At 39.3% G+C, this 19,103-nt stretch overlaps 1 protein-coding gene across 2 annotated transcripts in view; it reads left to right on the top strand.

The window, feature by feature from the left end:
- CDH13 (cadherin 13) overlaps positions 1–19,103 on the top strand; it is a 442,394-nt gene that overhangs the window by 76,374 nt on the left and 346,917 nt on the right. For both annotated transcript variants that reach the window (XM_066194692.1, XM_066194693.1), the window contains exon 2: positions 9,239–9,350. In XM_066194692.1, the coding sequence (XP_066050789.1) occupies positions 9,239–9,350 (112 nt within the window). The remainder of the gene's footprint in view (positions 1–9,238; positions 9,351–19,103) is intronic.

The following is a 19,103-nucleotide window of genomic DNA, read 5'->3' on the forward strand; positions in this document are numbered from 1 at the left end:
AAATATTGAACTACTTGCTGCCATTCCCCTGGGGGTTCCTTTCACTCAGAAGAGTTTAGTACAAGTTCTTTTTTATTTTTGGCTGTGTTTTTGCAATTCATTAAAAGTACTCCTCAATGAACAACTGACATAGCCAAAAAGACCTGGTTACTTCTGTTTTGTTTTAAGTCCTTTAATATTTATTTCTAGATGGCTCCATGAGCTTGAGAATTACTACTTGTTGTAGGTAAATACATAAGGTCTGAACTTAAAAAATGAGCAGTGATGCAAAAACTTTGGTCAAAATGAATTAAATCCACATATAGTTATTACTGTACTACCACTGAGGTACAGTTACTACTCTTTAGGAAAACCAAGTGGAGTCACTTAAAAACCAGCACTGAAGAAGATTTCTAAGCTCAGCTCGCAGGATTCTTGTGAAAATGACGAGCAGGTGAGAAGACAGAGAATGTGTTGACCCACTAAAAAAGATTAAGGTGATTTACAGCCCTGTCCTTACTAGGAGTTCACCTCTGAGTTTGGTTTTTGAATAGAAACTCATAGGAAGCCAATCTTCACAAATATTTATTTTAATACCATCATACTATTGTCAATATAGTAGTATTTGCTGTAAAGAAAATGTGACCATGTGATATGCAGATACCTTTGTGCAAAAGATCTCTACAGCTTGCCTTACAGGATAGATTGTCCTCCTCCTGTTGATGTCAAATAAAACCTTGTCAAAATTGGTAGAGAGGTTTGTGTTGGGCTCCTTGTAGAAATTTCTCAATTTTTATTATGAGTCTTTCGATGTTAGACTTGTTTTTTCTCCAATAACCTTGCTGGAGTCAAGGGATTTTACTTGAAAGTATTAATTTTAAAAAAAATCTTGCATTTGTGAGTGTTTAGGAGAAGGTCAGAAAACGTTCAGCAAATCTTTTTTTGAAGTTGAAAACCAGATATTTTCACTTGTCCTTATACTTTTATGAGTTCTGGGGGTTGGTTTCTGCTTTTGTAATGTTTGAAGGTGATAGAAGGGCGTTTGTGTTTAATCCTTAAATCCATGTTATACTTTCAAAGATTGTTTTCAGCAAGCTCATTTTCAGTTTTAGCTTAGCAGTGCAAAAGACAGATGTTCAGTGTTACACCGAGTTCAGTTTGTGCTGCAGTAATAATTGCTTTAGACTCTAACTTTGTGGAATATGAGGAAAATAATAGGTTGAAGGTTGTTTTTTCTTTTTGATAACTATCACGCTGCTGAGAAATTAAATGTGTATCATGTTCCTTAGAGTTTCCAGCCATCCTATCCAAAACCCACTATCTGCTGTAAGAAATATGATTTTAATTTTTTCTCTAACAGCTTCTGCCACATCAGTGTTTTCCTATGTGGAATAATGACTTTGCCCCATGCAACTCCATGTGAAGGGTTTTTAATAAGTTTAAACAATTTTAAATTTATTTCCTTTTTGGAAAACCAGAGATCCATATTTTCATTCATCTAAATGCTTCATGAAGTCATTACCGCTGGAAAAGAGGATCACCTGTTTATTTCATTAAGCAATAAATAACTAAAATGTTTGGTATGAGCAGATCTTCCAAAAAGGTTATTGTTGTAAGGCAGTTTAGGTTTCAGCAATTCCACACCTTGCAGCACGACCAGTCCAGAGCTCTGACTTTCAATGTTTCTTCTTTATGCCTCTTTCACTGGTACAGGAGTGCTATTGAATGGCTCATTTGCATTATTCTGTACCCTGTAAAATGAATTTATTATGCAGCTTCTCTAAATAGGCTAACCAGTTGTAATCTCATTGCGGTGGTGTACGGGTTTCAGCAAAACATGATTACTTCTTTCACAATGCCTAAAAACAAACGAAAAATAACCTTGGAGCCCAACCCGCCCTTTTGCTTGAGCCTAGTGTGTTAAATGGCGCTATTAATCACGATGGGTAGTTATTTACTTGTTAAATACTTGAGTAATTTAAAGTATTACTTACTTTGTGCACAAGTAACAGGTTTTGGTCTCTGTTATTAATCATTAAGATACTTAATGAAGCGGGATGAGAGCCATTCCCTGGATTACAAAAATCTGAATAATGTTCAGCTAGATCTGCAGGGCTGAAAGGGGAAGTTGATCCTGCACTCCATGTGGGTACAAATCATTCTCAGTTGGGAGCTCTGTTGGATCCCTGGGCAGATCCTGAACCTCAGCTAGGAATCTGTACGGAGAGGGAAGGCTGGAAGATCTCTGCTGACCGTGGGCAGAGCTGGTTCCCATTTGATCAGAAAGGACATTGATTTAACAATGCATGAGGGCTTGCATCTGTGTTTATATTTCATAAAGATTAATCCTGGCTCTGTTTGCAGAAGCTGCTTAACATTGTTGTAGGTGAATGGCGGTCATGCCTCCACCGAAGTCAAATTTCTCAGCTATCTTTGTGTGCTGGTTAATTTTAGAATGATTGTGAGCCACCAGCATGACAGGACTTCCAAAGGAATTTTAGGAAGCATTAGCCAGCATGTTTGGGGCTTAGGGAAATATCCAGACCCTGAAGAACATTTGTCTGGAATTCTTTATTCATTTTGTAGAGGTGGAGCTTAAGCGGGCACAAAGAAATGTTACTGAGATGATCTCAGGGATGTATCCAAATAGAAGGAGATGGAAAGAGTTTGGTTTGTCTAGCTCAATAAATTGAAGATTTAGAGGGGACAAAGGTTAATTTAGTTAAGAGACAAGACTTGTACAGGAATAAATGGCTATAAATTGGCTGTGAACAAATTTATTCTGGATACTATGAAATGACCATCAGAATAAGGGTCAGGAATTGTGAAATGTAGGAATTATTTATGGTCAGGAATTGTGAAATGTAGGAATTGTTTATGATCGGGATCAAGTGATCTGGCCAGCAGATCATGGTGCCTGCTTCAGGTGGTTTCTTGATAAGGGTTCCACAGAATCACAGGATTCTTGGAGTTGGAAGAGACTTCTGGAGATCATCCAAATCAACCTTCCCATCAAGATGGGTTACCTGGTTCAGGTAACAGGAATGTGTCCAGATGGGTTTGGAATGTCTCCAGGGCTTCTCTGGAGTTCCCAAGGCAAGGGAAATCTAAGCTATCTCACGTTCTGAGGCATGGAAAATATGTTATTAAGAATTAATTTAAAAGCTTATTTCAGGGTGCAGTTTCATGGCAGCTGTCCCAGGCTGGGGTGGAGACTGTGGGGGTCTCACACCAGGCCCTGTTTTTCCAGCTACATCATCCTGTGGGCACTGGGATTCACAGAACTTTGTGGTGACTGGGAGAGCAGGAAAAGTGACTGGGGAGAGAGGATTGTCCCAACTCTGCCTGGAAATGAGGATGCTGTCAGAGTGCCCCTGTACTCTCCAGGCACTACCCATATTATCCTTCTTCACCCTGAACATTTTGGGCCCCATGGTCAATTTGATCTCTGAGCAGACCCTGGGAGCAGAAATAAATGAATAAACCATTTCTGAAGAAAATGATGGTGCCTCTTGCAGAGCTCCTCAATTTCAGAAGGCGAGTGGCTGTTTGAAGCTCCCTGTTCTGACACCACCGCTGGCAAATCGCTCCTTGAATAACTTAATGAGGTTCCCAGCGCCGAGAAAGATGCACACCTTTTACTGAATATGCAATAAAATCCTTATAATAAACACAGGTATGTAAGGAAAGTGCTCGTAAAAGGGAAGTTCCTGTGGTAGATGGTCTCACAAAAGAGTTTGTCACATTTTGTTTCCAGTTAATGGATGCCTACCGCAGTCACACCGCTCCGGTGACAGGAGAACTGAATTCATTTAAACCAATAAAGTCATTCTAATTTGCATTTTCATGGCCCACTCTTCAGTTCTCCGAGTGTGACTTTCCCTTTTAGGACAGAGCTGTGCAGTAAATGGATAGGTAGGCCCTTTAAAAGGATATTTATCATCCTTGAAGAATCTTAGTGCCAAATCTTAATAGCATTTCTTACAAAAATGACTGGAATTCTCTATCAGATATGGAGGTAGAGCTGTAGCGATTGGGAACAGTTGTTTTTTTGTGTTTTTTTTTTTTTTTTCTTCTATCCTGATAGAAAGAAGAGCAGGTAAAGCCTGAAACAGTGAAAAATTCCCCCCAGAATGAAAATATTGTATAAAAAATTGCCCCAAATCATAGCATTCTAGAAATAAAATAATTAAAAAACCCTGTGTATTTAATTAATCTAGTCACATGCAGAGATTATTAATTCAACGTACCTTTATGTAAAGTTGAAATACCTTTGTTGCTTATGCCAATCAGACGATAATTTATTCATGTTTTGTAGGGTTATTTTTTGTTCCAATTGATATTAAAAAACACAGAAGACACAGAGGATTTCATGTCCAGTCTGTGTGTGTGATTTGATGAAATAATTGCCTCAGGACCTGCTGACACTCTAATTGGAGTCTGTGTAATGCAGAATCAGAACCTTACTTAGAGCAGCACTCTCTTTATTTTAAGTATCCCTCAGTTAATTTCATTTGAATAACTCCCTCATTTAAATCTAGAGAGAAGACTTCAAATTTCGTCATCTCCCTATGACTGTGTGCTGTTTATCACTTGTTTCCTTCTCTGTTGGCCTCCTCCCTATCCATTTTTGAGGGTCTGGTGTTGCAGCACCTGAACATGGAAAAGGTTTTAAGATTCAAAGATCTCAATCTGCATGATAAAAATATTTTGTCATGAGCAATTTCATTCAGTGTTGGCAGTTCTCATTATTCTGATTACTTTTTTCTCTCCATTCTCAGCTCTAAGGAGCACTGTATTTCTTATGAAAATCCGAAGTTTTCATATGCAAAAAGCAAATTTCTGTTTCTCATGTTTCCACAGAAAAGCTCAGAAGCATAAATTTTCGATACCCACTTCCAAGTAGATGAGTCAAATAAAGAAACCCCAAAACCATACTTCGAAAGATAAAAAAACTCAGAAAGTTCAAACAAAACAACCAGAACTAAAAACTCATTTCTCAGGAAGTGATTCACAATTTTTGAACTCTTGAAATTATTTCTCTTGGTAAAAATGAGAGTGATTTCAATTTTAGCTCCTTATTTTTGTGTTCTATGTTGAATTGTTTTCATTTCAGGTTACTCTCCTGAACTCAAAGGTAAAAATGTGGCCCTGCTGAATATCTTCCTCTGAAATGAGGTTTTTTTACTCTGTGCAAAATTCCTGTCTGGGCGGATGGCTTTCACAGGTGTCTGCACCATTTACATTTCTAATTAAATAAAGCCTTACACAAGGATGAATTTCGCACCATAAGAGTGTGTGTGTGAAATGCAATTAATATTTTGCAGCTTGTGTTTCCGTGCTAGGTGATCTCCTAAAGGTAGGGCTAATGAAGATATGAGGGTGTACACAGCAAAAGGTGAGAAAATTCATTTGCGGAGCGGGCATGTGGCCCAACTGAAACTGTGAGTTGAAAAGGACATGAAGATCCTAAAATTCTTTAAGAAAGACCTTTCTGACATGACTTTCAGTCACCAGAAGAGGAGGTAGAAGGACTTTGTTTTTTTGAGGTGTCGTGACACCCAAAGGTGCTTTAGCATCAGGGAGTTTATTCATTTCCTCTGCAGTACAGTATTAAATTGCTCTCATTTTTTGCTTTCCAACCATACTCTATGTAAGCAGCTTTCAGTGCAAGTGTTGAGGTCAGTCAAGGTCACCAGCATGTGTGTGCTGGTTTATTAACTAAAGAAAAGGTGTTTCTTAGGCTTGATATCTCTCCAGGAGTACAGTTCTAGCACAGTGGCCAGACTAGCACAGGAGTAATCTGAACTACGACATTTCCTTACACCAACTGGCAATAAATTCTGAGAGAAAAATTGTCAGAGTATGAAAACTGAGCCTTTGCTCTGTGCATTTCTGAAAAGCAGGAGGTTTGATTTTTGAAAAACTTTGATTTTGCTTGTTGGTGAACACAGGATCTGTAGGTCTGAGTAGTCACCATTCTGCTTTGCTTTTCAGACTTCTAGCCTTTTAGATCTTCATGAGCAAATTGTTTGCTGCATAACTGTCATTTTTGTCCAAGAATTAGTCTTTTTTCTTGGTAGCAGGTGAAGGATCCTTTTTGCATAAATTGTCCAGCTCCTGACTAGTTGTGTGAACAATATTTGTATATTCGGAGTTCTACATATGACATTTAATCATTATTTACAGTGTATTTAGATGAAGTCTTTCTTTAGGCACCTATCAGGCCATAAACCCTTTTATTATATCCAAAATGTGAAATCCACATCTTCAAATTCAGAATATATTCTGCCTTGAAAAAGTCTCTTTGCCTTAAACATATCTGCCTGGTTTATTTTTTTTCAAGATATTTTTGAAGACTACTGTCCCCACTGTGAAGAACCTTACCAGAAATTATTTTAATGAGATAGACATTTAGTTCTCATGAAGTTTCTTCATGAGAGAAGTAAAGAATAATTTTCCTTTTGAAAGACAATTAATTAAAAACTGTCTGTGTGACGACAGATTTAACATTTTGTCTGACATGTTGAGAAGAAGAGAGTGCCTGGAATTGCACAAGTGGAATAAAATGTTCCATTTCACAGCAAGGCCAAGCTTCAGTCTTGTAATTATTTCAAAGGGAGTAAAGGTCATTTTCTATTTGCTGCATCTCTATTATGTGAGGCCTCTGTACCAGGCTTACAGAAGTTAACTCATGACCCATTTAGATTGCCCAGATTTCAAAGTCAACTTAGACTGTCACAAATCTGATAAAGTAGACATATTCCCTTCTCTAAGTACTGCCATAGATGATGTCCAAAGAGGCTTTTTATTTATAGCTCTGTAAGACAAGAGTTCCAGCTTTAAGGCTTGAGTAGCTGGGAGATCAGAACATGATTTGCCTCTTGCTTGCTGTGTTAATCCTTTAGGGGAAGAGCTGTTTGTAGATAAATTTCAGGATATATGGCTGGGACTGTTTTTCTGGTGGGGAATCATTATATAACTACGCTTGCATCTTGAGATGGGAAGAGGTTTTCTCCTGCTGTGATTGCATTTTTATGCATATTCATCCAGGAACACTGAGTCAGAAAGACAGGTACTTTAAACCTGCACCTGTGCACGCAGAAGATGTGTGCAGCAGATGCATGTGTGCCTTTCTTCCTGTGCATATGCCCATTGAAATGCATATAAGGCAGGTTTTGTAACAATCAGTAATCAAGCTTTATGCACAATTTTCAGGGCAGGCTCTGAATATCTCAGTTCACATTCGCAGATGTCTCCTGCTGGAAGACTGAAGGGGACACATCCAATTCTCAACCCCCAAATCTCCAATAAAATCAATATACCAACATCATTTAGAGAATGAGGGATTGGGAGCTGTGGTTTGAAACCTTTGTAAGAATGACAGGAATAGTGTGATGATACCTAAATTAATAATAGTCAAGTGAATTGCACTTTTCTTGGTGTTTTAATCCTTCCAAGGGACCAACATGGAGCAGGTCAGGATGGAAGGCAAAGGTGTTGCATTTGCCTTCCACCAGATTAATTGCCATGAAACATTCTGGCTGTTTCTTGCAGTCTGCTGGCACTTCTGGCCAAGCTTTTATTGCAACTGCCAGTGACATGAAACAAATGGTCCAGCAGTTGGTTCCCATAAGAACAAATAATGCAGACCAGGTGGGGCAAGGCTGCCTTTGGATTTTGAAAATGGGATCACACAAGACTTTAAATGAGTGGGAAATGCAAGAAGGGAGAGGGCAGATCACGTGTCACTGTGCTTTAGCAAATGGACCGTGAGTGGTGGGGAATAGGGAAATGTGCAGATGTTAAAATATTGCAGGACATCTCTTTAGGATCAGGATCAGCAGACTTGGGTGATAAAGGAGTGGAGGTGGGACTGAGACATGCTGCTGGTATGTTGGGAGAAGTGAGAGTGTGGTTGTCACCCAAGCTGGTGAAGGAGAAAAGAGCTTTCAGCATTCGCTGGTGTGGTACTGGGGACAAACTGTCTTCACTTTAGCCCTGAAGAACTTCATTTCCAGAACTGTAATTGTGTGTTGAGGATATCTTGAGGAAATAGACCCATTGTGCAGAGCCACTTGAATTTGGGAGCAAATGTCATTCAGAACCCCTGTGTTTGTTTCCTTTCTGGTTGCCACGCGTACCCTCTCTAGTTGATTGTGCTGGGGCTGCCTGATAAGCAGCAGATTGCCCATAACAACTTTGAGATCAGAGTGGCCAGTGCACCACCTGAAAGTCAGGTTTTGTAAAACACCTTTAGATGTTCTAAAGCAGAAAGCACTTCTGAAAATGCACTTACACATATATGGGTTGGAAAAATGTGGTTTGGCTTTTCCCACTCTTAACATTGCCTCCTTTTGCCTCTCTCTTTAACCTTTTAAACTTTTTAGTAATTTCTTTTTTGCTTGCTGCCTCTTTCTTGACCGTTCTTACCTTCATGCTCTCATTTAACAGCTGCCAAGAAAAGTAGCCCTTCAGGTTGTTTTCTCTATTCAGGGATAAATGCTTGAGAGTCCGAGATTAGAATTGTACCTATTCCCAAGCAATTTTATTTTGCTTTTAAGCTTCTTCCTTTGATGTTCCCGTGGTGACACGGAACTTGGGTGACCATGCACTAACAGTGACACAAACTGCATTCAATGGAATCTTCAGATCCACCTCCACTATGATGCACACATTTCTTTTTCAGTCCTCCCTTGGTGCAAACAAGCTTTTGATTATAGGGAAAATGGACAAACTGTGGCTTAGAGGGAAAGAAAAGAAACAGTTTATACTTGCTAGCAAAGAATTTCTTTTATAAATAAAACTTCTGTATGTGAGACTTAACAGATTTGCAGCTCTTAATTTATCAGTTATTCAAATCAACTTGCATGTGCTTAATTTCAGTATATATTTAGGTCCAGCTCTATTTAGCTAGGCCTAAATAAATGTGATTTTTAGGAGTGACATTACATCCTGTGTGTTTATGGACCAGTATCATTCTTTATTGATATTCTGAACTGAAATTCACCTTGAAAGCTACTATCCTGTAATTTCAATGCCAGCCCATATATATAAAAGCAAAACCCTTACATAAAAAAATTGTTTAGCAAGATTTGAAGGGGAAGTGTGATGTGATGGATATTTTGTTTTATGAGCATGGACCCCAATGTTTTGTTTTATGAGCACTGAGCCTAAACCCGCTATGGTTCCCAGAAGCCAACATGATGAATGAAGGAGTGGATGTTAAAAGTCTATTTCTGCTTTTTTTTCCCCTCAGGTTCTGCTGCTTGCATGTGCAGAAGATTTAGAATGTGTCCCTGGATTCCAGCAGAAGGTTTTTTATATAGAAAAGCCATTTGAATTCACACAGGACCGACTGGTTCTGAACCGTATGTTGTTTTCATATATTACTATTGTGCAAAAATCAGAATTGTTTATGTATTCATTTCATTCCTGCCATTTATCAGAAAGCTCTTTTTGTTTTTGTACCTAAGATTTTGGATATTGCCATGATTCAGTCTGAGTTCCCTTGCATTAATCCTATGTCTCTACAGACTTTACTCTGTTTCATGTATTAGAAATGGCAAAATACAATATACAATCATTTGGGGCTATGTGAATATTGTGAAAACCTAGAATCAGCCACTTCTTAAAAATTAAATTTACTCTGGATTTTATTTAATAATCTTACCTATGAGCTTGGAAATCAGGTGTTGCCCATCGACATCTCTATTAAATAATCTGTGCAACTCAGATTGTGAAGTTTGCGTTTTGAAAGCATTCACAGCTGGTGCAAGTCCAAGTCTTTGCATGAAATTCAGTGACTGGAAGAAGTTTGGGATCATCAGTGATAGCAAAGTGTCACACAACTGGAATATTCAGTATATTTCCATTGAGCGTGTGTCACCTTATAAAGCCCAATCTGGCACTGTATACCCAAAGCACTAAACTGAAGGAGATTTATCAGTTTCTCCGTTCTGGGGTTAGCTCAATCCAGCACTTCAGGGTTACAAACTGTTCATTCCGTTCTGGGACTTCGGGACTTCAGCTCTGTCAAACAAAAGTGGTGCCTTATCCAGTGGTCGATGCCTTTAAAGACTTAAAAAAAGGATTTAAGTGCTGCCATTTTCATAACTCCCAAACACCCCTGCATTTTTACACGTGATATTTATTACTGATGATTTCTTTGTTGTGCTTGGCTGCTGGTACTGAACCAGGAATTCTTGGTGTCCAGCATTGGGCAGTAGTGCTTGGCTCCTGTGTGAAATATCTGGATCCTACAAGGGGATACATCCCATAGCTTGGCAGAACCGAGAACTGTAAACCAATATTACTCACCAAACGCACACATTTCCCATCTCTGTTCCCTCCAGATATCACTGCTGCATATTGATGTATTTTCACTTCAGATGAAGGTGTAATCTGTGCACATTCGCTTTAAAATAGCACTAACTTCTCAAAACGAAATGTCAGAATTAGTTGCCAAAGTCTATTGAAATAACTCTCTTAAACTTAAGTCATTCAGCCTCTGAAGATACTAAAATAAACCTCTAGGATAACATTTTTAGTCTCAGCATTTTGATATGTTGCTTAGTCTGAGCTGCTTTTTCACAGGAACTTTAGATCATGAGTAGTAATGCTAGTCAGAGATGTGAGATTGTTGTTCAGCTTAGAAAAGAGATTTCAAACTTCTTATTTCTTTGGGAAATTTCATTTTATATGGAATTCTTATTTTGGAGTTGTCAAACACATTATTCCTAGACGGCTGAAAGCTGAAATTCTTAGAATATAATAGTTTTAATCAGCGTGCAGATTTGAAGACCTATTAAAAGAAGCAATATGGATAAACTAGGTTTAATTGCATAAAAACAACCTTTGTTGAATACTTGTTCCTGCTTCAGAACTTTGGGGCTGTACTGTGGCTGGCCAGGTCTGCTGGTTTGGAGAGGATCACCCCAAGGATGGGTTGGTTCAGCCAAATTGAGGGGACTGCTCTGTGGTCACCCAGCCATTTGTGGTGGTGTAAAATGAGCACAAATAATTAAGATGCCATCATTAGTGAGACGAGGAGCGAAGAGCAGGAGGAGACTCAGAAATGCCTGGGAACAATCTTTGGAATTAAATTATTTTAACAAGCAGACACTAAATTGGCCTAATGTGCAGTGTTGGACAGAGGCAGACTGTCGACACGTGATCCTGGTTAATTCAATCACCCTCAAACAGGGTGTCCTTCATGCAGCACCATTAAACCTCAGCACAGTTCCTTCATTTTAGCTGTCAACAGAATTGATAATTTTAATTGTCTGTTTGAATACACTTTGCATGCTCTTGCATCTTTTTATGCCCATTACCAAGAGCAGTGTAATTTAGCAGTTGCATAGCAATGCGAGGCTTACCAGGGCTGTGTAAATTAATAGAGCAAATATGTAAACCAGGCCAATAGCAGTGATTGTTTCTGTAGTCCTCAATATGCCAAGGATCTCCTTAATTCTTTTCTGAAGTGCAATAACGCAGTCTTTCTTTTTTTCCTCTTCAATTCAAACAAGAACCTACTGTACATTTCATTGCTAGCATCATCCTTGTAATTAAATACAGGTTGTGTAAATGTAGATTCTTATGTATTCATTACTTCTACATATGGCAGTGTTAATTATATTTTACATTTACTGATGGCAAGAATGGAGAGAATACCATACTGAGGGTACAGAATTTTCTCTGCTTTCTTGTTCTGATTTCTAGCATTTTTTATTAAAGCCTGCTTATAAGCTGGCCACAACAAGTCCCGCTGTGTGTATGTATTTTCCGTCCTAATAGTTTCACTGGTATTCAGTTACTATTAGTTTTTCTGTCATTGTGCTCAGGCTGAAGTGGCTTTTAAATTCTTATTTATTTATTTGCTCCTGCATCTCATTTAGTAGCAGACTCCAGACTTTGACCGTTTCTTTGTCCCAGTTTGGTCATTATATTTTTTCCCCTCAGACCCCTTCAGATTTCCTTAAAACTTGTGTTTTCTATTACCATAAACAAAATAAGGCTCTTTTACTTTTGGTCTCCCCAATTTTTTTTCCTCTATGTGCAGAACCAGATATCTCCTTGATGTAGTGGGAAAAGATCCATGGAGTCACTTTCTGGAAAGAGCAATTATATCCACATAATTATTATTCCAACAAACAATTGTGTCACTCTTTTTTCCTTCCTTATGGGTTTTGTTTTTTACTTTACACCTAGGACCATCTTTGCAATCCAATAGAGAAGACCATCAAGATTTCCACGTTCTTGATGAAGTGCTAATTGACAGCATTTAATTAGAGCTTTTACACCTGTCAGGAGCACTTGTGGCCATGGAATGCCTCCCCATCAGAAAGCCTGGCCCTGCCAAGGCTGGCAGGTCACCGGCAGTGACAGGGCTCTGTCCCGCTGGGCTGAGGGAAAGTTCCTAATCAGACTCAACAAACGTGGGAATGTAATTGTGTTACATTAATCACGTTTATACTTAACACACATCGGGCTTGGCTTTTGGGGGTATTTTTAATTGACAATGAATCAAATAGTGCACTTGAATAATGGAGGCAATTAACATAAAGCAGGAGGTGATGCATTGTGCATACTAAACTGGGGAAGGCATTGCCAGTGCTTTAAATGGCAAAACAAAGGAAGTTTTGACCCTTACTTGAAAAGCTTTAATTTGGATGTTAATTAATGGCTGACCTCTTGTCTCTCTTACGTGATAGATTGCATGTTCAGAGCCTGGGCGGCTTCAAGATCAAGGTTTTGTCTGTCTGCATTTGGGTACTTTTTGTTCTGTGGATTTTAACAAAGAGCTTTCTATTCAACCATAGAAAAATCATTGTTTACTCATTTGATGTGAAATATCTTAGTGTACTTATTAATGCTTAAAAGCAGGTTTTCAATTGCCTGGCAAAGCTGTGGCCTCCAAAAAGATTTACTTTGTTCAAACCAAATAAAGCCCATGGAAAGATCAGAGAAGATCATTCCTCCTCCTCCTCCAGCCTGGTGTGCACAGGGATCATGGCCTTGGTCGTGCTCACATCCAAACATTTCCTGTTGATTCTGAGCTGATGCCGTGTGAGAGCTGGGATTTGTTACATCCACCCTTCCCACTGATTCCCTGCCAGCTGACTGCCCAGGTGGCCTCTTCCCATGCCTGTTTCATGCTGCCAACAGTGCTGCTGTCCCTCTCCTGCTTATCCTCATCCTCATCCCGGAGTTATCACACCCACCTCGTTCCTCTCCCTTCCTTCCCTTGCACAGAGCCAGTGTGGCATCCCCATTCAGCCCCCTGTGCTTTGCCCAAGCCTCTGCAGGGTTCTCACAAGGGTTTGGATAAGAGTGTTAACTCTTCATGCTGAATATTGCAGGGTTTGGGTAATCGGGATTGCTCGCTGTAGCTTGAAAAAGAACATGTTCAAGCAAGGTAGAGATTTTAAGCTTAGCAATTTCTTGCAGGGAAAACTGTCAGGACTTCTGGGTAATAGCGAGATAACTGTGGAATTTCCACCTTTTCAGTGTGTCCTTGCTGAAACTGTGTTGTGGCTTTTCAAAATGAAGAACTTTTTAATGCATTTTGAGTTTTACAAACATCTTAAATTTTTCTTTCAATTCACACAAATCACTCGCTGTGTTAAGAACGTGCTTCAGAAGATGTTGAAAAATGACTTGGTTCCTATTCCTCTGCATGAGGGAACAGGTTCAATGGAAAGAACCCAACTTTCCTACCCAGATAGGAGAGTGCTTGTTATATCCTAAAATATATATCCTAATGGGCTCATATGCATGGATAGAATTCGAATAGTAGAGATTCAATCTGACACTTGAGCACATGGTTAAGATAAGGCACCTGGACCTCTGATTCCATGTGGACAGAAATACCGGTCAGGACCTGAAGCAACACATTTTAAGCACATTATTCCTATTTAAATGGTCATGGGAAGCCAAACTCATTAAATAAAATTCCAGGAACTATCTGGGGGTGTGTGCAAAATGGTTTCAAAGTTGTGGAAGTTTTAAAGTGGGAGGTTGGGAGCTTTAGTCCATGCTTGTGGAGGCAGGGTGAGGAAGATCCTTTTGCACCCAAATATCTGATGCATTGCCTTTTAATTGAAGTTTGATGCTGAACTCCTACACGGAGGGAGAAAGTTGTCTGGGAATACATATTATGACTAAATAGTAGAGAATGTCTCAAATGTGCCTCTGAATAGAGACACGCAGATTGGTGTTGCAGCACAACAGTATCGCATCACCTGTTTAACTGCTTTCACACATGGTTGAGGCAAAACAAAATAGCAGAGGATAGTTGTTGAGTGCCAGGTGGTCAGACTATTCCCTCCCAAACAACGAGTGTCAGCTTCCAGGACCCGAGGGGAGAGGAGTCAAGAATAGACTGTTTGATTTTTATGCATATGCATTTAATTAAACTAGTGTTTGCAAAGGTAGGACATTAGACTGAGCAGAGTGAAAGAATTATTCAGTCCCTGAAAAAAACAACTTCAGGGCTGAATCAAAACCTCTCAGGAGTGCAGTCAGCTCTTGTGGAATCACAGAGGGAAAGGCGTATGTATTGATGATTGCCTCTCAGCATTTTAATTCCAAGGTGGAGGAAATGAGGATCTAAACCCGAAGTTTCTTGTCTGTTTCGCTGAGAAAAGCCACACACTCTTGTTTAAAAAAAACAAACCAAAACAAATAAACCCACAGGAAAAGTGGGTGAGGATCTTTGCAGTGACAGCGAATGCTCTGTTAGCGGCTCGGTCTGGATTTAGGAAGATAAAAGTAGCAGATTACTTGTTTTGAGATTTAATTTGTTTCTGGAGACTTTCCAAGAGCCATAGTGTTTCACAGCTAATACTTTTTTGAAATACGTGTGGGCTTTGGTTGGCTGAAACATGCCAGCTGTTCCCCTAATAATCTAAATCAATGGCCAACTGCTCGGTATTAGCAGGTTGGGTCTCTTGCTCAGCACAGGGCAAACCTTGTATTAATAATGTCCCCAGGTGCTTCAGCGGAAGACTTCTCTGCTCATTTCCAGTTGGCAATTTCAGAACAACAAAAAAAAACCCCAAATTAACTAAGCGATTACTGCTGAACCCATTACCCACGCAGGCCACGAGGCAGCTCCTTCTCTGCAGGTGTAGAAATATGTTTGTTGGAAGGCCCAAATCTTTTCATTTGGGGAAATGTAGGTGGCTTAGCTTGGGCCAAACTCCATAAGTAAATAATCTGGCACTGAATGCTTATGGCTGGCAATATTTTAACTGGGTCGTCCTACTGAGGAAGTGGGAGGTAGGGATGTGAGATTTCTGGTTATAGGTCAGAGCTGGGGTCAGTCTGGAGAGGATCCAGCACCAGCCCAGCTTTGTCAGGAGGAAGCCTTGTCCATATCTGACAAAGAGATGCAAATCACGCCACACTGAGACATTAATGCATTTCTGTAGAACATTTCTTGATATTTTCACAGACTGCCTTTCTGACAAGACTTTTAATTTGAGGATCTTAGGAAAGCACCATTCAAAAGAATCATGGCTAGCTAACCTTTTCCATTACATTTCAAAGTGCAGTGTGGACATTTAGTGAGAATTAATGGGAGTATGTGAGGTTAAATCTTCCTTTAAACATAGAATCTCATTTAAGTTAATGATATCTTAAAGCATGCAAGTATTCTCGAAAATAATTGCAGATGTAGTTCACAATTAATTCTGAGCTTTTAGGATTTCTCTCTGTTAATCCAAATCAAATTATAACTTTTCTAATGTAATTATGATCATGCTTCAACTTGCAGTTTTTCTTTCCCTTTGCTTATTTAAATCAGTCCTTTTCAGACAGAGCAGACTGTCTGCTTTAATGGACACATCTCCTTTTCATACAGCTTCCCTGTGCCATGTGATTTCTCAGTCTTGCCTTGAGAATAAGTACCCCTGGCTGTAAATTCAGGAAGTCTCTCAGAAATTTCTTAGACTGGGGGATTTTTCTAGCTGGAGGCTAATGCTCGGATTTTGTTTCATGCCTCTGTTCAGCCTATCCACCTGAACATTTTCCTCTAGAGAAGGGAAAGGAAAAGTAACTTTTAATGGATTGATTCTGAAAACCCTGGTTGGTCTGGAATGACTTTGTGCATATTTGTGTGCCTTGTACCTGCTGCTTCAGGGACAGACAAGTGAACCTGTGGATAGGGGAGTAAGTGCGTGTCATATTTTGTGATGTGAATGTTAACTAAAATGTTTGTCTTGTGTTTTTCTAATCCCTGAAAAAATATCACCCTGGGCAAAGGGTAGGATTTGCTCAAATAAGAATCCCTGCCTGTAAGGGATTATCTTTAATAAAATTTGAAATTTCTTCACCAAAGAATTCTTTTAAAACACATTAAAAAAACCCTAGGAGTCTTGGGAAGACCTGTAAGATTCCTATAGTGATCTGGGATGTTGCTTTTTTAGACAAGAATTCCACTTGCAATACTCACTTTGATTTGTTTGCTTTCTTTAAAAAAAGAGAAGCAATAAAAAAACCCAGTGCAACCTTCGTCACTCAGCTGTGGAGTGAACTGAAGCAGAACTGAGGGGCCTTTAATAAGGCAGCAAAACGGAGGCAAAGCTGGAGCAGCTTTACAGGTAGTCGATAGCAGAAGAGAAATTCCTCCCTGGAGTTGGAGCCAGCATTGGTAAATCTCTGACACTTTTGAAACGCTTGCTGGCAAGTACCAGACCCTAAAAGCAGGTTAGACTGAAGTAAGTGATAATCTCCTTGATGCACAGGACCATTCTGCTGCCAGGCAGTCAGGTTTGTTTTACTGAAGAGCAGATTGTGAATCTTTTCTCCCTTATCAGCAGGGTTGTCAATGCTCTGGCTGGGTCTGGCTTTATTGTCTTGCCTGGGACTTTTTCTAGAATAGGGTAAAGCAAGGTTGTAGAAAATGGGTGCATTTTTTATATTGTTAATATTGTATTCTATAATTACATATATTTATATTCTCTACTAATCATGCTAATAGGAAACATTGTTTATGTAAATGTATTAAGGCATGTGGGTTTTGTTTACCTTCCTTTGTGTGGCAGTGAAACAGAGGAAACACAAAAATGTGCTCTGGTCTGCTAAAAACCCAAATTGCCTGGTTACAAGTAGGATCCCTGCAGACTTTATTTAGCTGGAGTTTTAATTACAGTGCCAGCTCTCAACACTTACAATAAAACAGTAGGGAGACAGCTGTAATTTGACCTTTATAAAACATTAACACCAACCTATACAAAAACATAACTTCAGCTTAAAAGAATACAGTGGGAGGCAGAATTCAAGAAATTATGAAAACTGTACTTACGATACTTTAACTTTTGGAAGAAGCACAGCAGTGTGCTTGTGTGAACAGCAAAGTGTGACACTGGTGTGTTTGGTTCCCAGACCCTTGTAGAGAAATGCTGCATTGTTAGCAGAGGAACCTTCTCATGGTTTTTTCCATGTCTTGGGGAAATCGGTGCTGCTGTGAGGCTTGGGACAGAGGATGCTGCCCAACCCTCATGGGGGATGCTGATGGATAAAAGCCAGCTTGTTTCTTTCCCCAGAAAAGCCAATTCAGGAAAATTCAGGTGCCCTCCCATTCCCTCTGAATGTCCTCTTTGCTGAGGTGTTTGTGACAGTTTCCTGTGGTGAGTTGCACCCTGGGCCAAGGGCTCCTTTCTCCTGTTGAAGGTCAGAGCGGGATGAGGTGAGGCAGAGGAGGAGTGGAGCAGGACAGTCCATGCCCCTCTTGGATGGGAATGTCAATGCAGCAGAACTGCTGACCTATGAAAGGGACAACTGGACTGACTCCATGGTGTAGAAGCACCAGAAATGGTCACAAATCCAAATGCAGTTTTGGTTAATTCTGTCTGAAATAGTCCCTGAGTTGTGGTGTGGCAGCTCACAGCATTTGCTAATTCTGTCACCACACAAAGATGATGAATAGTGTGCTCCAGGTCTTCTCTTGTTGTTAATTTAATATATAATAAGCATAGTTAATAAATGTCACTTTTTTTTTTATGAAACTGTCTCAAAGCTGTAAACACAAGGATACTTTAAATGTCCCATAATAAAAGGAAAATTTGAAGATGTCTGAATGCCAAGGTTGCCTTTGTGTGACCTGAAACATTTTTCTTCTGCTGTTTCCTGGCAGGTGTATCATCAACCCCTAAAATCTCTTCTTCCCTAACTTTTGATGTGATGTTTCACACCACATTATGTTTGTGTTCAAAGGTGATGCTGGATGCAAACAAAAATCAGGGGGTGTAGGAAGGCAGTTATTCAATATTGTGGTTGAGAGCTTTCCAGGGGTTCATTTTGGCTGAATGAAAGGCCATGAGCTCAGCTGCCTAAGATTTGGTGTTTGGCTGTCCAGTTACTATTGCTCTGTCTTTGGGGGGATTTTATTGGTGTTTGTTTTTAAGCAAGGCTCTTCTAGCTAGAATTTTTATTCAACCTGGTTTGTATTTATGGAGGAATCACTCAAGTGTGTCACCAAAAAATATAGGAAATAGGGATTTTATATTATGTTTCTAGAGCAATGAAGGCAGCAGTATTGTGGGAGTTATACAGGGTAATTTGCAACCAAAGAGCTCATTTCATTTAAATTTTTAAAAGTTACATTTGTGACAGAGAAAAGAGTCTAAAATTATCTTTAATAACAGAGCTGATGAGTTCACTCTTCCGATTAATAAGAAAATGCAACTCTCCAAATGTTCTGTGAGATTTGGTGTTCCTTCTGAGAAATCAGTCAGATCTCATGCAGGTAGGCAGAAGGTTTTTGGCATAATAGAATAGCAGTTCTGTCAATTCAATGTAAATCAAAATAAGAAATTTTATTTAAAATTATATTATTACTTCTGGCACTTTACTTTTTATTCTTTGAGACACTGCCTTTAATAGCTTCTCCAATAAATTTCAAAGAAGCTGAAATATAGGAGCTTTAACACTTCCATAATAAATCTATTAATTGTGCTGCTTCTGAAAACATTGGGCATTGACTACTTACTTTTTATAAGTCAGCATCACTTCCCAGAACTGTCTAACTACAGTTAGCACTGGTAATTAATTGAAATGGAATTACTCGGATGATGAATGAGAGCTGGACACATTTGACTTAACTCTTTCTGGCACTGTAG

This window comes from Chamaea fasciata, unplaced genomic scaffold (assembly GCF_029207755.1).
Source record: "Chamaea fasciata isolate MVZ Bird 193981 ecotype frontalis unplaced genomic scaffold, bChaFas1.0.hap1 SCAF_12, whole genome shotgun sequence".
Classification (NCBI taxonomy): Eukaryota; Metazoa; Chordata; class Aves; order Passeriformes; family Sylviidae; genus Chamaea; species Chamaea fasciata.